The 21,175-nt window shown below is 40.3% G+C and overlaps 2 protein-coding genes across 2 annotated transcripts; one reads left to right on the top strand and one right to left on the bottom strand.

Moving 5' to 3' along the window:
- Positions 1 to 1,707: 1,707 nt before the first annotated feature.
- On the top strand, positions 1,708 to 8,803 carry LOC117992987 (torso-like protein). The gene is made up of 5 exons (XM_034980732.2): positions 1,708 to 1,998; positions 3,096 to 3,314; positions 3,842 to 4,136; positions 6,229 to 6,360; positions 6,652 to 8,803. The coding sequence occupies exons 1-5, from the start codon at positions 1,889 to 1,891 to the stop codon at positions 6,910 to 6,912; spliced, it is 1,017 nt and encodes a 338-aa protein (XP_034836623.1). The 5' UTR covers positions 1,708 to 1,888; the 3' UTR covers positions 6,913 to 8,803.
- Positions 7,933 to 20,192, bottom strand: LOC117992984 (tetratricopeptide repeat protein 5-like). The gene is made up of 8 exons (XM_034980727.2): positions 19,958 to 20,192; positions 18,910 to 19,042; positions 18,283 to 18,506; positions 17,459 to 17,758; positions 16,625 to 16,810; positions 16,021 to 16,196; positions 15,074 to 15,218; positions 7,933 to 13,060 (listed from the first exon to the last, which is right to left on the bottom strand). The coding sequence occupies exons 1-8, from the start codon at positions 20,024 to 20,026 to the stop codon at positions 12,941 to 12,943; spliced, it is 1,353 nt and encodes a 450-aa protein (XP_034836618.1). The 5' UTR covers positions 20,027 to 20,192; the 3' UTR covers positions 7,933 to 12,940.
- Positions 20,193 to 21,175: the final 983 nt, after the last annotated feature.

Genomic DNA, 21,175 nt, shown 5'->3' on the forward strand with positions numbered 1-21,175 from the left:
CGTTTCGTTAAAAAGACGTTTAGTTAGTACGTTGGTCGTCGCTATCTACATGGTTAACGGTAGTTAGAAATTGACTATCCAATTTTATAGATTACAAAATAAGATAACTATATAGGTACTAGGTGCACCGGTATCTAAAGTCTAAATTAATTATTAATGATAAATTAATTGTTTTAAAATGTATAATGATCCTGATCACGTAGGGCCTGCTCATGGATATAGAAAGTACCTACTTAATAATTCTAATTAGTAATTACATCAAGAATTAGTACTTTAAATTTCATTGGGCCTGCAATACATTTTTACCACCAATTTGATAGTTCAAATAAGGGCGTTTGTGCACTCATCCGTGATTTGACAGATCCATCAAAATAAGAATCGATGAGTAGATAAGTACGTATTTGTATGACGGCCACTTCGAAGAATCGTTGATACGAACCGAATATGGTTGAGTGCACAAACGTCCTTAGGAGGAAGGTATGCTGCTCCTGGACATAAGACTCATAAACGGACTCCCGCACGCCACGATCTTGCGCCACCTGAAAAAGCGGCTTATTGAGACTCGTTTGGTGTCTGTCCACCTAGCGAGGAGTCTGCTAACGCTGCCCTTTTCAGCTCGACTCGTAAGCTTGCCATTGTAACCCCACATCGAAGAACCGATTTTATAAAAGCTGAAAATTTCTCTGCGTATTGAAAGAAAGAAAGAAAAGACGTTTATTTATACAAATTGTGCCACACATCACAACTTAAAGCTAAGAGCTGGTTATTCCGGCGCTTCTTCCACCTGAGAACAAGCAAAAGTAGCGCCGGAACAAACTGTCATATTGTGTGTTGTCCCCATCGCTACGATCAGCGACTATGAAGTTTAGATCATGGTGGCTTTGGGAGATAACAGGTAATAAAGGTGCGAAAAATCTTGCGTTAAAGTATGAAGTCTAATCTAAATCTAAATATATAAAACGAAAAGGCGACTGACTGACTGACTGACTGATCTATCAACGCTCAAACTACTGGACGGATTGGGCTGAAATTTGGCATGCAGATAGCTATTATGACGTAGGCATCCGCTAACAAAGGATTTTGAAAATTCAATCCGTGAAATTTGTGTAGTCCAAGTCGCTAGCATAAGCTAGTTTTTTATATTTTATTCGGAATAGTAGCATCACGTCATGCATTGACAGACACTTTGCATCGTGGCAACCCCCTGCCAGCCGACCTTAAACTTTTAAACTTTAAGGATTTATCTCCTAAAGCCACCGTGATCTAAACTTCATAGTCGCTGATCGTTCCTCCCTGTGCTGAGGACTATACGCTGAGAATCTTTCAGCTTTTATAAAATAACGAAGGTCTGGCATGCGCTGTCTCTTTCTTTATAATTAATGTTGACAAGTATAGACGGGAATAAATTAGTAGGTATTAATCTCCAACGCTGTGCTTTCCGACGCGAGGTTGCTTCCTATTTCTAAGTACCTATCACACAACAAAGACCCATCCACTAGGTAGACAGACAACATGAGACGATTCGCAAGGAGCCGCTGGATTCAGGAGGCGCAAAACCATGGCGTGTGGCTGTCCCTACAACAGACTAAGTCCAGCTGTGGATGTCTATCAGTTGATGATAATAATGAAGTACCTATACTTATAGATATGGCAAAGATGATAGCCTCAGCTCTATATAATAACAGTTAACTACAATTGAACGCCAGCACGCGCTTGCCTCTATCTCGGATACGTAACTAATCTCTTGGGTCAAGTTCATACTGTGTTTGCTCTTCAACATTAGCGAAATGTGTGAAAAATCTCAGTCTGAACGCCGCCTCCACGCGGCTAGCGTGTATCACATCACAATGTGTTCTATATAACTAGTCCTTATATAGTGTTTCGCAACATGTTTACGTTATTTTTGACACTTTTCTTCTGTTGTGGTGTCTGTGACAGCGGGGACGGAGATCTAGGTTACAGTTTGAGCATTGGAAACGCTATAGATGTGTTTGCGAAGTAAGTTTTATTAGATAAAACATTGTTCTAATAATATTAAATTTTGTTACTGATAATATAATGAATAAGCCATCTGGTTCCATTCAACTGTACCTAAGTATGAATGTTAAGTCAATCAGATAAAAATATAGCATACCTACCTAGATATTGCTAAACTTAGATAGGTAATATAATTGGCCCGTAAGAAGTTTTTAGGATTAAAAGAATTACATTACGACTCTACACATTATAGCTAAGTATAAATATTTATTTTTGATGGTTTAGGTAGCATTAAAATGAAAAATATTTACCTAATAAAAACAGCAGGGAATACCCAATTACGTGCAAATGCAATCAATTTCTTAAATGGGAGGTTATCTCAAAAGATAATATATAAAGGAGACCTCCTTGACGCAGTGTTGAGGTTTTATAAATAGGAGGGTTCGATTCCTGACTCTACGATCTATGAGGGTAGGTATCTAATATATGGGTTAGACTGGTGGAGTTTATCGGCCAGGTAAAGCCGTGTCGCCAAGTGATTTAGCGTTCCAGAATATGATGCCGCATGGAAACCGCTTGGATGTTGAATTTAGTGAATAAAAAGTATGGCGCGCAATTTGTAGTCTACCTTTCTCTACCTAATACCGCCATAGTCTACCTCTTACAGGTTAAATCACTTCCATTTTAGAGGTCAATAAGACCAATAGGCTTTGCTATTCAGTTTTGCAACTTTTGCCATAGTCACTAGGTACTGTGACAAATCTGACCCGATCTACCTGGAATTACTGATAGTTGCATCTCCGGTCTCCCATTATGGATTCTGTGCTCCACTCATCACTCATGTTTGACGGAATTGACTGATACATAACCTATCGTCTAGTGGACCTCTTAGACTGCATCGTCACTTACCATCCAGTACCTACGTACGGACGTAAATCATACGTTTAAGCCATCAAATGATAACCATTTTACAAAAAGTTTTACACAATCGCACCTCAGGTAAGATTTGCTTTATGAGTCAAATTCAGTCAGAGACCTATGCCCAACAATGGACGTTTAACTGTTGACAACGACGCGATCTAATCTAATTAATAAAAAAATCAATTTTTACATTAAAGCTACGGTGATCTATCACAAGTAACACAAGTGGTGTCAGCTGACTATGAAGAAGACAGCTTAGAAATAGTGGAACCTTTCCGGGAGAAGAACATCCGGGTGTTCCAGAATGTCACCAGTATAGAATCTCCAGGGGATCCCATGGTGGCACTGAATATACAGCTGTGTGAAACCTTCGAGGACTTGCTGGCTGGTTACTTTGGGCACTTCAAAATAGAGGGGTAAGGAATTACCAATTAACATGTCTTCCAACACTGCATCTTCCGGTGCGAGGTCGCCATTCCAGCACCTTGCGACCCCAACGTCTATCGCTTGTACGAACTATGTGCCCTGCCCATTGCCACTTCAGCTTCGCAACCCGTTGAGCTATGTCGGTTACTCTAGTTCTCCTACGGATCGCAGACGGATACGGAGACGCAGCGGTGATGTTGGAAGAACCCCCACTAGGTGGACGGAAGACATCAGACGAGTCGCAGGGAGCCGGCACAAGACCGTGGCGTGTGGAAGTCCCTACAATAGACCTATGTCCAGCAGTAGACGTCTATCGGTTGATGAGATGATGATTAATACTTATTGTATAAACAATGCAGCGTGGTAGACTCTGGCCTAAGCCAACAGCCCTTCTCACTCTCCCATAGTGAGAAGGGCTTGATCATGATGATAATGATGATGAATGTCAAAAAAAACTATAAGTACTTAAAATATCAAGTCCATCAAAATTGTACATAGCCAATTATTTTGTTTTCAGTACAGAACAACCATGGAAAGCGTTCTTAGGCGATTGGATATACGACGAAATCATGAGAACCTTCGGGATAGAGTTCGACACCTCAAATGACAATTGCTGCTACGTACTAGTCAAACTATCCAAGACCCATAGGACGGTAAAGATGGACCATACAAAACAGGTCAGAGTGAAAGAATACATGGAGAGAGCTATAGACCGTCTGGATGTCAACGATACAGCGGCTGTAAGGCGGTTTATGAAGAGCTATGGGACTCATTATATCGATTCTTATGTGACTGGGAACTTTATTTACCAGGTAAGGGTCTAGTTATATCATCAGCTAAAATGCATCCTCTGTTGGACATAATTATAGGTAGCATCTACGTGTCATATCCTCGTATTTTTGCATTGGTGCCAATCTCCTTACGGATGTCATCGTTCACCAACCTACCAACGCAGTGGCGTGCAGATCATAGAGGCATAAAAGCACTGCTTACCCTAGTTGAAATGGCTTAGTGCTCATTTTTCATGATGACCTGTCATTAAATAGGTAGTTAGCTACCTAATGCTTAACCTAGGTTCAAACCCTGTGCACACCACTGTACCAAGCCACTATTATAGGGAGAGGGTGAAGTAGACGTACCTACTTAGTTTGCCAAGATGCGATCTTCAATCAAAATTAGACTTCAACATCGAAAATTACCCTAATCCTTCAATTCTGTGAAATTGGGTGGATATGGAAAATTCACTGGAAAATCTTCCGTACCCTTATTATAAATGCGAAAGTGTGTTTGTTTGTTGGTTTGTCTTTCAATCACGTCGCAACGGTGTAACGAATTGACGTGATGTTTTGCATGGGTAGGTATAGATAAAGACCTGGAAAGTGACATAGGCTACTTTTTATCCCGGAAAATCAAAGAGTTCCCACGGGATTTATAAAAACCTAATTCCACGCGGACGAAATCGCGGGTATGAGCTAGTATTTCAAAAATTGGATTTTTTAAACTGTTTTTTAATTGAAAATATTATAACAAAACTTATCTAATTACTATACAAATCATTGCTTTGATAGAGGTGGTATATTATGAACCAGGAATTGCTGTAATAGATTTGGGTTGCATTTCACTATTAACACATATAACTTATAAGGTACCTGCTCAAATATTAAAAAGTCATAAAAATAAATGTATACCTACAAAGCAATACGAAAACATCACAAATAATCTCTTCAAGTTTAAAAAATAGCTGACCTGAGTTAACAAGTAATTTTTTAGTTATTTGACTCAATAAGGACTTTCCTAAAACTCATACGATTCCGGAAGACAAATGATCTCATAACTTTGTACCTTTTTTTTCCGCTGGTAAAAATGCTATTAGGCATGCCGCACAAGTGTGGGACTCACTCGCGACCTAATAAGTCTACCAGAAATTAGGATTGTGCGTAGGTACTAGGTAGGTACTTACCTAATTACTCCTAGAAACACGGTGCGAAAAATCTGAGAGGAAATATCACCTTGGTACGGTCTCGTTCAGTTTGGCTAAAGTCAGTTGCTGAAATTCCGCGTCAACAGAGCAAAGTCGCAGACGTGCAGAAAAACTCGCTTGGATGGCTTTTGTCTTGTCCGCCCAGATATAGTGAGTGTTTGTAGTGGCGCTCGCAACTATACTTACCTGCAGCAGTGCCTATACTGCTGTAGCGGCACACGAGCGACCCCACCCCGATTGTCTACTTACCATCTAGGTATCAGCATTTTCATTTGACCGCGCGATGCGACACACAACGCACCGCGCAACGCCCTGCATCTCCCTAAAAGAGGCCTTGCATTTCAATATCATTTCCGCATGCGAAATTCAGCTACTTTTGTCCCTGGCCTAAACAAAACGAGTGCTCCCTCCCTATGAACTCCTCTCGCGAAGATTGCCGTAATTAATGGATGGTCCTAAATCTTTTCATCTCGTTAACTTTCGACCACCTCAGAGACCGCTGAAAGTTTAAAATATATTTATTAATGAATAGGCTGCCGCCAATTACTTTCAATTTCCTTGATTGGCGTGGCTCCTATTCTCTAATAAACAGATTAATTGAAATGTACTCAGCAAAAATGAACCCCAAGGCCGAAGTGCCAGTCGAATACTTGTAACTATCCTGTTGATAAAGTTATTTGGCAATAGAGTTGGGTTAAGTATACATAACATTAGGTATACAAACAGGATTATATTATTTACTAGCTGATGCCCGCGGCTTCGCCACTTCGCCCGAGATTGATGACAATGCAGCCAGCATTGTCATCAACTCGATCAATCTCGGGCCCACTGACACGGGTCTCCTCTCAGAACGAGAAGGGTTTCACACTATATCATCACATACAACTTTAACAAAACTCAGCAGTTTCTACATTTTTTTCCAGGTATTCAAATACAAAAGGTCGGGCTACCGCCTTCTGAAGGCATACGTCAAGCGTGGTCGACGCAGTTCCGGCACTGACAACTTGAGATTCTACTTCTCTTCGTATTTTCTCAAGCAAGTTGGAGACATAAGGGTAAGTATAATATACTCCAATAAAATTATCTTTCTTCATTATTACATTATTATTGGATGTTATGAGTTTATCTAGATTAAATTATTATAATCTTTCTTCGTATCTCAGTCGTATCGCAATCTTTTCGCAGTCGTGTCTCAGTCGTGTATGTCGTAGTCGTGTCGCAAACTTTTCGCAGTCGTGTCTCAGTCGTGTCGCTGCCTCAGTTTGTTGTGCATGTTTGGCGCGTTTGTTGCGCGTGTGGAGCGTGTGTGGCGCATTCTTTTAACAGATTTAATACATTGTTTGCAGATGGCCAGTGGCAACAAGAGAATAGAAGAATGGGCAAGAGACAACCTTCGCGACAGCCAATACCTATTCTCCAGACCCAGCCTACTTAGACTATACTACAACGCCAAACTAGCGTTCAAACTGAACGAAATGTTAGACAACGGAGCTCTGTTGGGCCTAGGTCTTAAAATTTTAAAACCTCTATTCAGAGATAGGTACAAAAGAGATAAATATGCCGAAATAGTTGAAAACGACATGAAACTATGGGAAGTCAATGCTTAGATGCATGAAAAACTTGTTTTTTAGGGTTTCGTACTCCAAAAGGAAAAAAGGAACCCTTAAGCGTCGTGTCTGTCAATTTACTTCCTACTTCCCGTTGACCTAGAATCGTGAAGTTTGGCAGGTATCTATGTCTTATAGCACAGGAAAAAATCTGAAAACCGTGAATTTGTGGTCACATCACAAAAAAAAGTGTCAGGTATTTCTTGTACGATGGTACGGATTACGGAACCCTTTGTGTGTGAGTCAGACTCGCACTTGCGGTCAAGTGTAAAAAAATCGGTATTTTTTATTAATTTAAAGCCACGATCAAACAACGCGTGACCAATATTTCTTGATTAATTTCTTGTAGATAATAGTGAACAAAGATTTTCATAAAATTAGCTAAACAAATTCTGCTGCAAAATTCCTACCTAAATCGGCAAAGGAAAAGTTCTCCTTTTGAAAGGAAACTCTTTTAGGAGAACGACAGATTTTCGGTGTACAATTGAATACCCGCATACGGGCGCATTCAGTATGACGACATGCGGAGGTTTCCGTCGCGCTGTTGTTTCAGGCTTACCATTTTACAGAATACAAGCAAGCAAGTGCCATAATAATGAACAAAATATTCAAACTTGTAATTTTTTTTTGTTTTTGCAGTTTACAATGCTCTTATTTCGGTTGCATAAAATCTCTAAATTAAACTCTCAGAAAGTTCCGCTATCCTTTTTTAGACCTGTCATTATTTTTAGAACTGTCAGTTGAGTTTAATTTAGAGATCTTGTACAAATAAATTAACATTAATTGATGTGGCTAATTCTGTTGCAGACAATCTCTAAGCTAAAATGACAGGTCTGAAATAATGTATTGCTGTCCCTTTCATAATGCACACTGCAGAAAAGAACAGCATTAGATTTAAGACCTGTCAGTTTAGTTTAATTTAGAGATTGTGTGCAAAGTACAACCACATTAGCACTAATGTATGCTAAATAAGTCACCTCGTATAAAAACCAGTATTTTTGTACAATAAAACTAATTAAGTATAAAATATTATTTTATTTTTATCAGAAAATACCATTGACACATTTATTTAGTGAATTGCAATTATATAGATATTATTTCATAAGTGTGAGTTTTGTTATATAAACGTTTACATTACATTTACATATTGCCCTGAAAAGCCTGACTGAGGTCTATAGAGCATAGTTTAACATTGCTCAGACTTGAGTTAAAACGAGACAGAATGTATGGCAGCGACATAAATCTGTTTCGTTTTAACTCTGTAAAGTCTAAGCAAAGTCATACAATACGTACCTACGGTCTGCCTCTATAGACCTAAGCCTAAGGACAACGCACATCTACAAAGCAGTGTAGAGCCGAGGTGCAGCTTCTTTTTTTGGTATAGTTTTTGCATTTCACGAGGACAAGTTGTTCATGCTTGTGTTTAAGTCGTATCGGTATAAGTGAGGTGTGCGATTGCGAGCGCATGCTCGCGACTGATTGGTCCGACATGCATGCACACTTACGCAATGCCCATGTAAATTTTATTTTTATTTTTATTGAATGATTTACTAGCGATTTTAACATAAAAAACTAACTATAATAAATTTATAGATTTTTCTATCATACACAACTATGTTAAATCATTTAAAGTTGTTACCACAAATAAAGTTGAATTTATTTGGTTTATTTATTTATTTAAGTTTGAATTTACTCGTCTTCGTGAATTGCAAGAACTGTAACAGTTTAAACTCAGCTTTAATTTTTACCTAATTTATGCGTCATTCAAAAAAAGCAGGTATTGGGGCCGATTCTCTTGTACACAATCTCTAAACTAAACTAAAATAACACGTCTAAATCTATTGCTAACCCTGTCATAATGTTAATAGGACCGATTCTCTTGTACACAATCTCTAAACTAAACTAAATTAACAGGTCTAAATCTAGTGCTATCCTTTTCCGCAAGCAACATTATGAAAGGGATAGCAATAGATTTAGACGTGCCATTTTAGTTTAGTTTAGAGATTGTGTACAAAGGAATTAGCCCCAATATTTAACTATTTTTAGACAAGTTATTAAAATGTTAGCTCAGATTAAGCTAGCGTGGAGATATAGATTATAGAACACATCGCGTAGCATCAACAATAAATAAAGGGTATCACGCCCGCAAATTGCTATAGCGCTGGAACCATGTCTCATTAACATCGAAATGACGTCATTTTGACGTCATCCGAAATAAAAAAATATATCATCAGCTCGAAACTTCAGTCTAGTGCTGACGTCACTAAAATGGCGTCCACGCGCATTAGCAATTTGCGGGACTATTATAATGTGTGTACACAACCGCACCAATTCCGCATTACCACAATATCAGTCTTTTACTCATGCTACAATTTTTTATCAGAGAACAAAATATAATTTATTCTTAACTACCTTATGCTCGCGACTTCGTCCGCGTGAACTACACAAATTTCAAACCCCTATTTCACCCCCTTAAGGGGTTGAATTTTCAAAAATCCTTTTGTTAGCGGATGCCTACGTCATAATAGCTATCTGCATGCCAAATTTTAGCCCGATCCGTCCAGTAGTTTGAGCTGTGCGTTGATAGATCAGTCAGTCAGTCAGTCAGTCACCTTTTCCTTTTATATATTTAGATAGAAGAGAGAGAGCCTGTGGAGGCCAGACGTTCGTTATTTTATAAAAGCTGAAAGTTTCTTCGCATATTGTCCCCAACACAGGGAGGAACTTTGGATGATAGTGGCTTTAGCAGATAACAAAAACGTATTAAATCTTTCGTCAAAGTATGATTTTTTTATATATTTTCTTTAGAAATCACGTCATGCATTGCCAGACGCACATAAGTATCGTGGCAACCCCCTGCCAGATACCATATATTAAAGTTTAAGGGTGTCTATGGTACAAACAGCGCTCACCACTGCGCCAGGGAGGTCGCATCGTAAAAAACCGGCCATGTGCGAGTCAGGCTCGCGCAATGAGGGCTCCGTACTACAGTCGTATTTTTTCGACATTTTGCACGATAATTCAAAAACTATGATGCATAAAAATAAATAAAAATCTGTTCTAGAATGTACAGGTGAAGACCTTTCATATGATACCCACTTGATATAGTCACTCAATTCGAAAGTTGAAAATACTAATTATTAGTTCATGACCACAATTAAATTTTTTTGTGTGATATAACCCTAAATTCCCCAAATGTCAGCTATAAGATCTACCTACCTGCCAAATTTCATGATTCTAGACCAACGGGAAGTACCCTGTAGGTTTCTTGACAGACAGACAGACAGACAACAAAGTGATCCTATAAGGGTTCCGTTTTTCCTTTGATGTACGGAACCCTAAAAATAGTTTTATAATACCTTTAGTTATTTGTATACCTAGGTATGCCCAAAATAAATTTAACATTACTTAAAATATAAATGTTAATTAATACTCAATATAATTTCACATGTGAATTTTAGCGTCATTAGATTTAGTTATTATCAAGTTATACACATATATTTCTATGACAAAATATGTTAGGTACCTACTTGACTCTAAAAAAGGTAGTTTACAGTTATAATTAATTTGACATAAAATACTTTCTATTCTATAACATTCATATAATTGACACACATTCTAAATTACGAATTCTACGAGTAGGAGCGGTTACGCACTTATCCGATCAGAGACCGTAATAAAACAACTACCCATATTATAAATGCGAAAGTGTGTTTGTTTGTTGGTTTATTGGTTTGTCCTTCAATCACGTCGCAACGGAGCAACGGATCGACGTGATTTTTTGCATGGGTATAGTTAATGACCTGGAGAGTGACATAGGCTACTTTTTATCCCGAAGAGTTTCCACAGGTTTTCTAAAACCTAAATCCACGCGAACGAAGTCGCGGGCATCAGGTAGTACGGATATAAAAAACTCAGTCCGAACTCGGATATTGCTTACACACTAATTTGGATCAGAGATCCAGTGAGATATTCAGTGGACTTCTTTGACATATCTACGTCATATATCCGATTTGGATCCGAGTTATTCTCACGGATGACGGAGAGAACTCGAATGAAGGAAGTCGGATCTAGTGCGTAAGCTATCATACAAATAGTTCTTTGATTACTTCGGAACATATTTTTACAGATTCGGATCAGATGCAGTGCGTAATCGCCCTTTTTTTTTTTTTTTATTCAGGTACAAGTTAGCCCTTGACTGCAATCTCACCTGGTGGTAAGTGAAGATGCAGTCTAAGATGATAGCGGGCTAACCTGGAAGGGGTATGGCAGCTTTTTTATTAAACCCATACCCCTTTGGTTTCTACACGGCATCGTACCGGAACGCTAAATCGCTTGGCGGCACGGCTTTGCCGGTAGGGTGGTAACTAGCCACGGCCGAAGCCTCCCACCAGACCAGACCAGAAATTTAGAAATTATAAAATTCCAAACCCCTGCCAGGAATCGAACCCGGGACCTCCCACTAATAAGACCACAGCGCTCACCACTGCGCCAGGGAGGTCGTCGTCGCCCTTAGCAGACAAGATGCTTTTAGCATCAGTGATCTGCGTTTTAGTTGCTTTTCAAAAGTTCTATAACGCGACTAAACGCTCCACTCCGCACACATATTATTATAGCACTGGTTGTCCAGTTTTGGATGTCGATTTTTATAGCTCGTCCTTTCGACAAAATGTGAAATGAACAAAACTAATACTGAGATCTAAAGAGCGTTCTTTAATGTAGATAACGGGTACCACCACAACCACAATTAATTTGATGTTTTTATTTGTCGATATTGCAACCCTACACGGGTCGTGGTCACGACGTGACTGCGGTGCTGCGAGAGATGAAGCTGTCATGGGTAGTAGCGAACTACCCTCTTTCTTGTTCTTTTCGCTGGAATTTCACGAGCTGTCCAGCAAAATACACTCACAACGTCACCTTCGATGTCGCACGATGCTGTCTTGGTTTGCATAATTCTACCACTGGATTCCACATTAATCGTGGTATGTACCCATTTTCTACATTAAAATATGTCGTTAAACCACGAAATAAGCTCATCCTAAACCTAATCCTAATATAATATTATAAATGTGAAAGTGTGGATGTTTGGATTTTTGTCACTCAATCTCGCAAAAACTACTGGGCGATTTGGCTGAAATTTGGAATGGAGGTAGATTATGCCCTGGATTAAAATATAGGCTACTTTTTATACCGGAAAATAAAAGAGTTTCCGCGGAATTTCGAAAAACGTAAATCCACGCGGACGAAGTCGAAGGCATCAACTAGTTAATAATAAATCATTAGCGTTCTTTAACTTTGCTCAGATTTAAGACACATTTAAAAAGAGACAGATTTATGGAGAGACGTCGTCTGTCTCGTTTTAACTCTGTCTTACGTCGAAGCAAACTCAAAATTCGCTTAGGGGGGCATCTCCCCCATCCCCCAATCTCACGTGAGATTTTGCAAAATGTGGGTTTCTTACTTGAATGAAATTATTTTCTTTCGAACGAATTAGCGAATGATCTTAATCGTATTACGATTACGCTTAAGATTAAATCTTAAGCATGTACAATCTGGATTAAATGGACCAAAATAGTATAATTTTTTTTTTGTTTCAATCAGAAAAAAAAATTGCGTGATATTTGCCGAGACCCCCTGTCAACGCTTCTAACCTATTTAATATTTCTGTACCTATTTAAGAACTGTCAAATAAACCGTTACACATACACTCTCCGCTGAAAAGTACGTTGTTTCGTTGTTCCTTCTCCGAACCTAAAAATTAGAAGATCTGCCTTTCGGGTCTTCGGTGTTAGTTCAAATAACTAACACCCCCCCTCTCTCCAACGTAAGATTAGAAGAGATTTGACGCGACCCCCTCCCCCCCTTAAACATCTCACGTAATTTATGGATGCCCCTTAGAAATCGGCTTGCGTACTACCAAGAGTTAAAAGAAAATTGTCCAAGATAACACGGGGTCGATTCGGCCCCACACGCACAGACTGATGGTCTAATAGTACTGCCCCCTGACTCGAAACATGCGTGGCCGTCAGGGTAACTGATACGAGGTCTTGACGCGCGTGCTCGCGTACTGGTTGAGGCTCACGCGCTTGCCGTTGATCAACAGAACCAGGGGGTTGTTCACGCGGATCGATTTGAACTCGAACTGCTGGAATAAAAAAAAATTACCTTTAGTATTTGCGTATCTATTGGAGTGGCGATTGACGTAAGAGTTAAGTCACCGTCGAGCACCTTAATTGGATATTTGACTACATCTAAATATATAAAAGGAAATGGTGACTGACTGACTGACTGATCTATCAACGCACAGCTCAAACAACTGGACAGATCGGGCTGAAATTTGCCATGCAGATAGCTATTATGTAGGCATCCGCTAAGAAAGGATTTTTGAAAATTCAACCCCTAAGGGGTGAAATAGGGGTTTGAAATTTGTGTAGTCCACGCGGACGAGGTCGCGAGCATAAGCTAGTCAAAAATAAATTATTTCTCAGTGATTATTAAATAGAGGGTCTTCCAAAATACGTAAAATCCACGTCCTTTGTCGGTTTTAAGTGTAATAACCATTTTAAATTATCGATTAAACTAAAAAAGCACGTCAAATGATTGTGACGTCACACACCGGTATTTCATAGAATATCGCATACTAAGCGCGCGTTTTGACGTTTGATAAAAAGTTACTGATTTGACTAGTTGTCAAATACCGTATCCATACATATCTATATGATCATCATCATGATCAACCCATCGCCGGCTCACTACACAGCACGGGTCTCAGAGTGAGAAGGGTTTGGCCATAGTCTACCACGCTGGCCATGTGCGGATTGGTGGATTTCACACACCTTTGAAAACATTATGGAGAACTCTCAGGTGTGCAGGTTTTCTCACAATGTTTTCCTTCACCGTTCAAGCAAGTGACGAGGTGAGTGCCCGGGATCGAACCCCCGACTTCCGGCTATCACAGCTGTTCTACATATCTATATACTACTATACTACTATATCCGGTGCATGTGCATACGTTCATTATAGCTTATTAAGCTCTGCGAGTCCAGCAAAAACAGTCTGTTATCCGGTGAAAACAACGGACGTATTTAAGCGGCCTATCACTGCCCATCCGTTTAACCGAACTTGAACCGATATCCGAAATTTGCTTTAATAAAACCTGCCCTTCCAGGCTAGCCCACTACCATCTTAGACTGCATCATCACCATGATAAGTGTATCACCAGGTGAGATTGCAGTCAAGGGCTAGCTTGTATCTGAACACAAAAAAAAGTTAATCATGGTAACTCTCAGCCAGCTCAGAGTGTGAAGTGAGCAGCGGTTCCGGAACGCCGACCACGTTCCCTATGATGGCGCCAGAACCATCCGCCCAGTTGTACACAGACACACACACGCACTGGAGGCTCTCGTCTATTATAGCGAACTTACTGCAAGATGGACAGTCAACTATATACTCACAGCCAGCTCAGAGTCCATAGAGTGTGAAGTGAGCAGCGGTTCCGGAACGGCGACCACGTTCCCTATGATGGCGCCAGAACCATCCGCCCAGTTGTACACAGACACACACACGCACTGGAGGCTCTCGTCTATTATCGCGGACGTACTGCAAGATGGACAGTCAACTATATACTCACAGCCAGCTCAGAGTCCATAGAGTGTGAAGTGAGCAGCGGTTCCGGAACGGCGACCACGTTCCCTATGATGGCGCCAGAACCATCCGCCCAGTTGTACACAGACACACACACGCACTGGAGGCTCTCGTCTATTATCGCGGACGTACTGCAAGATGGACAGTCAACTATATACTCACAGCCAGCTCAGAGTCCATAGAGTGTGAAGTGAGCAGCGGTTCCGGAACGGCGACCACGTTCCCTATGATGGCGCCAGAACCATCCGCCCAGTTGTACACAGACACACACACGCACTGGAGGCTCTCGTCTATTATCGCGGACGTACTGCAAGATGGACAGTCAACTATATACTCACAGCCAGCTCAGAGTCCATAGAGTGTGAAGTGAGCAGCGGTTCCGGAACGGCGACCACGTTCCCTATGATGGCGCCAGAACCATCCGCCCAGTTGTACACAGACACACACACGCACTGGAGGCTCTCGTCTATTATCGCGGACGTACTGCAAGATGGACAGTCAACTATATACTCACAGCCAGCTCAGAGTCCATAGAGTGTGAAGTGAGCAGCGGTTCCGGAACGGCGACCACGTTCCCTATGATGGCGCCAGAACCATCCGCCCAGTTGTACACAGACACACACACGCACTGGAGGCTCTCGTCTATTATCGCGAACGTACTGGAATACAAGATTTATACAGGTTGTAACCAGAACGCTAACAAAAACTTAGCGTTATTGTTATACTACATAAACACAATCCAATACCAATAACAATAGGCTACTTGACAATTTTTTTAAGTTGGTCTTAAATGGTTAATATTTGTCCTATTATATCAAAAAAATATAGTGTTAATTTTTTTGATATAATAGGACAAATATTAACCATTTAAGACCAACTTAAAAAAATTGTCAAGTAGCCTATTTGCCTAATTTTGTAGTTTTAGTGATTTAATATTTTTCAACCCCGCAATGTACAGCATGCTAAACTCGGGTCAATGCCCCGCCTATAACGTGGCATTGACTCCGAATGGCCTACTAACACAACTTTCGTTGACCTCTAGCGTCAGTCAGATGTTTTATTTGCAATACTAGAGGATGCCCGCGACTTCGTCAGCGTGGATTTAGGTTTCTGAAAATCCCGTGGGAACTCTTTGATTTTCCGGGATAAAAAGTATAAAAAGTAGCTTATGTCACTCTCCGTCTCTAGGTCTTTGTCTATACCCATCCAAAAAATCACGTCAATCCATTGCACAGTTGCGACGTGATTGAAGGACAAACCAACAAACAAACACACTTTCGCATTTATAATAAGAGTACTGATTAAGATCTAGTTGCAAGACAGGCGGGTAAAGTCACGTTGTGGAAGTCTCTACACTTCCTACTCTAGTGTGGTAGACTATGTCCAGCAGTAGACGTCTACTATGGGTATTGGGTTGCCGATGATGCCGATGAGACTACAGTGAGACTTATGAATACTTACAAAGGGACAGCGTTGTCGTTGTGTATCGAACCCACGACCCTCCCGAGGACGACTTTATTGTCATTACTGCCCTCCTGCAGCGCGTCGATGCGCACATATTCCAGCCGCACGTCTTTACGCGGCCCGAGGTTGTAGGGTTCCGTTGCGTATTCGCCTAACATCTTCTTGTCTATCGTCTGTAAAAACAAAAAATAAGTGTCTATATGGTAATTTTAGAGATTCTATATTAGCGCCCAGCCGGATCCAGACGACATGCGTGGTAGAACATCTCTATTGCATTAACTTACTTGAACCAAGGCGGTGATTCGTTTGGCCTTCAGTTTCCCGCGCGTGCGCACTAGCCGGGTAGCCTCAGTTAAATAGTGAGTCAGTTCTGAGCGCTCGTGCTTGGGCGGCGCCCAGCCGGGGCCCGAACAACACGCGTGGTAGAACATCTATGTTGCATTAACTTACTTGAACTATGGTGATTATTCGTTAGGCCTTCAGTTTCCCGCGCGTGCGCACCAGCCGAAATTGTGTCAGTTCTAATCGCTCGTGCTGGGGCGACACCTAGCCGGGGCCCGAACAACACGCGTGGTAAAACGTCTCTATTGCATTAACTTACTTGAACCATGGTGGTAATTCGTTTGGCCTTCAGTTTCCCGCGCGTGCGCACTAGCCGGGTAGCCTCAGTTAAATAGTGAGTCAGTTCTGAGCGCTCGTGCTTGGGCGGCGCCCAGCCGGGGTCCAGGCGACACGCGTGATTGAACATCTCTATTGCTTCGCCGTAACATTCCGAATACTTTAGAGCCTGGTGACAACAATATTTCATGTTATTCTACCTTCCATGACTAAACGAACGAATCCTCCTCTCCGAACTAACTAGAGTCACACACAGTTCACGAGATCCTCAGTAGGATGCTCTGGGTGCCCAGAGAATTCCATCCGATATACTGACTTGCCGTGTATAGGGACAAAAACTGTAAATAGATTAGAAAACACTATGCACGAGCCCTTTTACGGGGGTAAATGTTCATTTTATTTCAGTCTATTCATTTTACTTACATAATATGTATTAAGATTTTATGGGTGTGTTATACCCGAAATAAACGATTATTATTTTATTTGACAGTCTCTAGTGGGACAATCTGCAAAGCTTGTGCTGAAGAACACTTATCCTCAGCGAAGCTGAAGAAAAACGAGCAGAAACGCGGAAAATATTAAATGCCGCAACAGGTATTTCGATGGAGCCGGCTTAATTTGTTAGTTTCTTTATTTCTTTCTTACTATTAAAGACAAATCTAAATTGACTAAAACTTTAGAACGCGACTGATTGGTCCGACGTGCACGCACACTTACGCGCTGTCCGTGTATTCGACGTGACCACAAGTAAAGTTCACTCGCCTTCCTGAATTGCAAGAACTGTACCACACAGAGAGAAATAATAACTGCAACTTACCACCCCTTTGTTATAATACAAATCCGGTTGTCCCTTCGCCACAGGATCCGCCCAGGCCTGCTTGTATGCACTCATACACAACTTCAATGTAGCTGAGTCTTGAGCTATCATGAAATACTGGCATAAGTAAGCATTTCCCAAAACCGTCCACGATATTCCATCTTTGATGTCTTGTGTTACTGCTTCTTTGGCTAGGTCTACGCTTTTCAGAATGGCCGGTTTTATTTCATTGCGTTTTAGTTCACTGCTCTCTTGACGTAGAATGATGGATAGGCAGCGGAGTGATAGGCGATTTCGTTCCTACAAATATTGTATGTAAATATAGTGGGCGCGAAATAAATCGTCCATGTTGTATCTGCAGGCATTACTTTGCAGAATCACAGCATACTAAGCTTTTGGTGCATTGTATATTATCAATGAACCAACCAGTGTTTCTTTACACTTTACTTTCTTTTTTGAGCCTTCACTTTATGTAATTTAATTTTAATTACTCTTACTCTGTTACTTACTCTGTTTATCCACTCTAAAACAGCTACTCTAGGGCGCCGTTTACACAGATGAGGTGTAAGGCGAAGGCGCGGCGCAGACGTGGAACGAATAACGCAGGCGGCATGCCTGCGCCGGGTGATAGTAAATTCACGAAACGTCGCTTTCATTTTCATACATTTTGTATGAATAAGTTTTGAAGCTGCACCATATCTACAAATGGCGCCTAGGGTGTATATTCAGAAACGGTAGATATCCACCCTATATGCGGTGGATTAATGGAATTTTCAAATTATTTTTAGGGTGGTTAAACAGAATAAGCGACTCCAAATACATACATGTTTAAGAGCTCCCTCAAAACTAGCCTTAGCTTCCTTAACATTCATATTCTTAAGATAACACTCTCCAAGTTCGTTCCATGCGTCAACCAAGTGTGGGTTCAGTTTGACAGCTTTACTGAGACACTGCGTCGCTCGCGAGTCGTAAGTCTGACTGATGTTGTAGCATCTTCCCTTAATGTAGAGGAATTGTGCTCGCAATGCAAATGGGATTTGGACATCAACTACAAAATTAAATGATTGTTATGCAAGATAAATCATTCATCTACACTAATACTATAAAGAGGTACAGTACACAGCCAAAAGTGATGAACATCGATCTTTAGAAGGAGACAGCAAATTTGTAGAGCACTGTATCGGTTGTTGAAACCGACAAAGCGTCTTATGGTTATGAGTGACAGAGACAAGAGGATGCCTACGTCACAATAGCTATCTGCATGCCGAATTTCAGCGCGATCCGTTCAGTAGTTTGAGCTATGCGTTGATAGCTCAGTCAGTCAGTCAGTCAGTCAGTCACCTTTTCCTTTTATATATATATATATAGATATATATATATATATATATATATATATATATATATATATATATATATAGATAGATATATATATAGATTGTAATTTTACTTACCATCAAAACTTTCAAATTTTTGAACCAATACTTCTTTTTTCTCATCTACACACTTATTCTTTTCTGATGCCATTTCTAATGGATGATTTTCAAAAAACAGATCCCTGTATGAGTACAGCTCTTGCAACTCTTTCTGTAAAAATATTTAAAATTTAATTTCAACAGCCACATGCGATGCAACTAAGGAAGTAATAGAGCTCTGCAACTGAGAGCAAATCGAAATATATAAAAAGAAAAGGTGACTGACTGTCTGACTGATCTATCAATGCACAGTTTAAACTACTGGACGAATTGGGCTGAAATTTGGCATGCAGATAGCTATTATAATGTAGGCATCCGCAAAGAAAGGATTTTTGAAAATTCAACCCCTAAGGGGATGAAATAGGCGTTTGAAATTTGTGCAGTCCACTCGGACGAAGTGGCGAGCATAAGCTAGTAGGATGATAATTATCTAAATTTTAAACAATGTATGAAATGAGATGCATTGCAAGGTATTAGCCAGCAATCTATTCATTTTTCTGTATGCACCTACAGTACGTTAGTACTATTATATATTCTGTGCTACAGTCTACACTACTGATACAATTTACACTTGACTATAATTTTTTTAGATAAGTAGGTACTTAATTGGGGACTTATTTGAAATTGTTAAATACAATAAATACTGTAAGATAAGATGTGAAAAGTGCCGTCATGTTTTTACATAGTTCTAAGTTCGCGACAGGTCGAGATGCCTATCAGGGTAGTGATGGGACGCCCCACATACCCGCACAGCCCGGCCCCGCGCTAACCCGATGCGGGCTAGCGCGGATGTGCAGAGCGTCCCCCCGCCCCACACCCCGATTGCCATCTCACCCTGTCGTGAACTATAGGTAGGTATTGTAAGTTTACACATAGTAAAATTGATACTTCCAGCTAAAATTGCAGAGCTTAGTTTTCAAACTTTAACTTTTAGCTTAAAAATAATTTCTTGCTTGTAAATTATTCACAAATATAAACAATTTAGCGAAATATGAGCTAAAATAGGAAAGTGTGTTCGCGGGCATACCGATAAATTGTCCATGATTTCCGACGCATTTTCTAATAATTCCGCCTGATCTTCTGTATTACTAGACATGGTGAGTTCAATTTTGGGTACAATTATTGATAGTGAACTTTAAATCGTCCAATAATTGTTCATTTTATTTCCGAAGCAAAACATTTTTTTATTTGATTTGTTTTGAATAATAAACTTTTATTTCTAGTCGGTGATAATAAATCAATAAATGTCATTCACTTCATTGTCAAACGTCAAGTCATTGTCAATGTCGAAGGTCAATGTTTTTTTTTCGTTCTTCTTCTGCTTGGCTTTACACAGATTAGCCAATGTCAGGTTTGTTATTTATTAAAGTTTAAAGTTATAGGGAAAAACCGTGGGAAAAACTCAATGTTATACAGTCAAGTATACTGCGCTTCTAAATAAAGCAAGTTGGCACAGAGTACAGACATATGGAAATGGTACAAGATTCCCCTTAGATGAATGATTACCAATGGATTACCAGATTCCCTAGCCGCGTAGATAGAATAATAGGTAGATTTAAGTACTGTGTAACCGCGTATGAGATAGCGATAGCACGACGTAACGATGAATAACACGACAAATTGTTTAGTAGTCAATTTTGTATTAACCGATCAACAATATTTGTATTAAACGTTTTTTATGTGAAAACAAGTAAATAACTCATGAGAAATACAATTACGCCACGATTCTCAGTTTGTTTTGCAACTTCTTGTATGTATTCTTGAAAAAAAAACAGTTACCTACACGATAAGGGACAAAAAATAGGTTATGAGAAAGCAAACGTTCCTGCTACCTTTATTACTCTATCTACGCCTAGCCGCAATGATGTTAGAAGATTGCCTAGCCGTCAGCTGCACAGAGTAGGTACTTTAAATACAAATACAATTTTTTTAATTCATTCTCTAAAAAATGGGATCTTGATCACAGTCGTACGAGTTGCAACGTGGGCACCGGCGTCCCCTTTTTCCTCTGCGGGCTTTGTCTTCGTTTCTCCTTGACCGGCTCTTTGAGCAGGATCTGGATCGTGAACGCGACAGCCTGGTTGAGGAACGTTTCCGGGGTATCTGACTCTTCTTTACCTCGCTCGTGAACAGCATATCCCGGTACTTATACAACAGATACACCATGGTCAGCAGTGCTACTACCGCTATGTTGAGCTGTCTCACTCGCACAAAGTCCGCGATAGACTCGGCCAGAGCTTCCATG

This window comes from Maniola hyperantus, chromosome 22, assembly GCF_902806685.2.
Source record: "Maniola hyperantus chromosome 22, iAphHyp1.2, whole genome shotgun sequence".
NCBI lineage: Eukaryota > Metazoa > Arthropoda > Insecta > Lepidoptera > Nymphalidae > Maniola > Maniola hyperantus.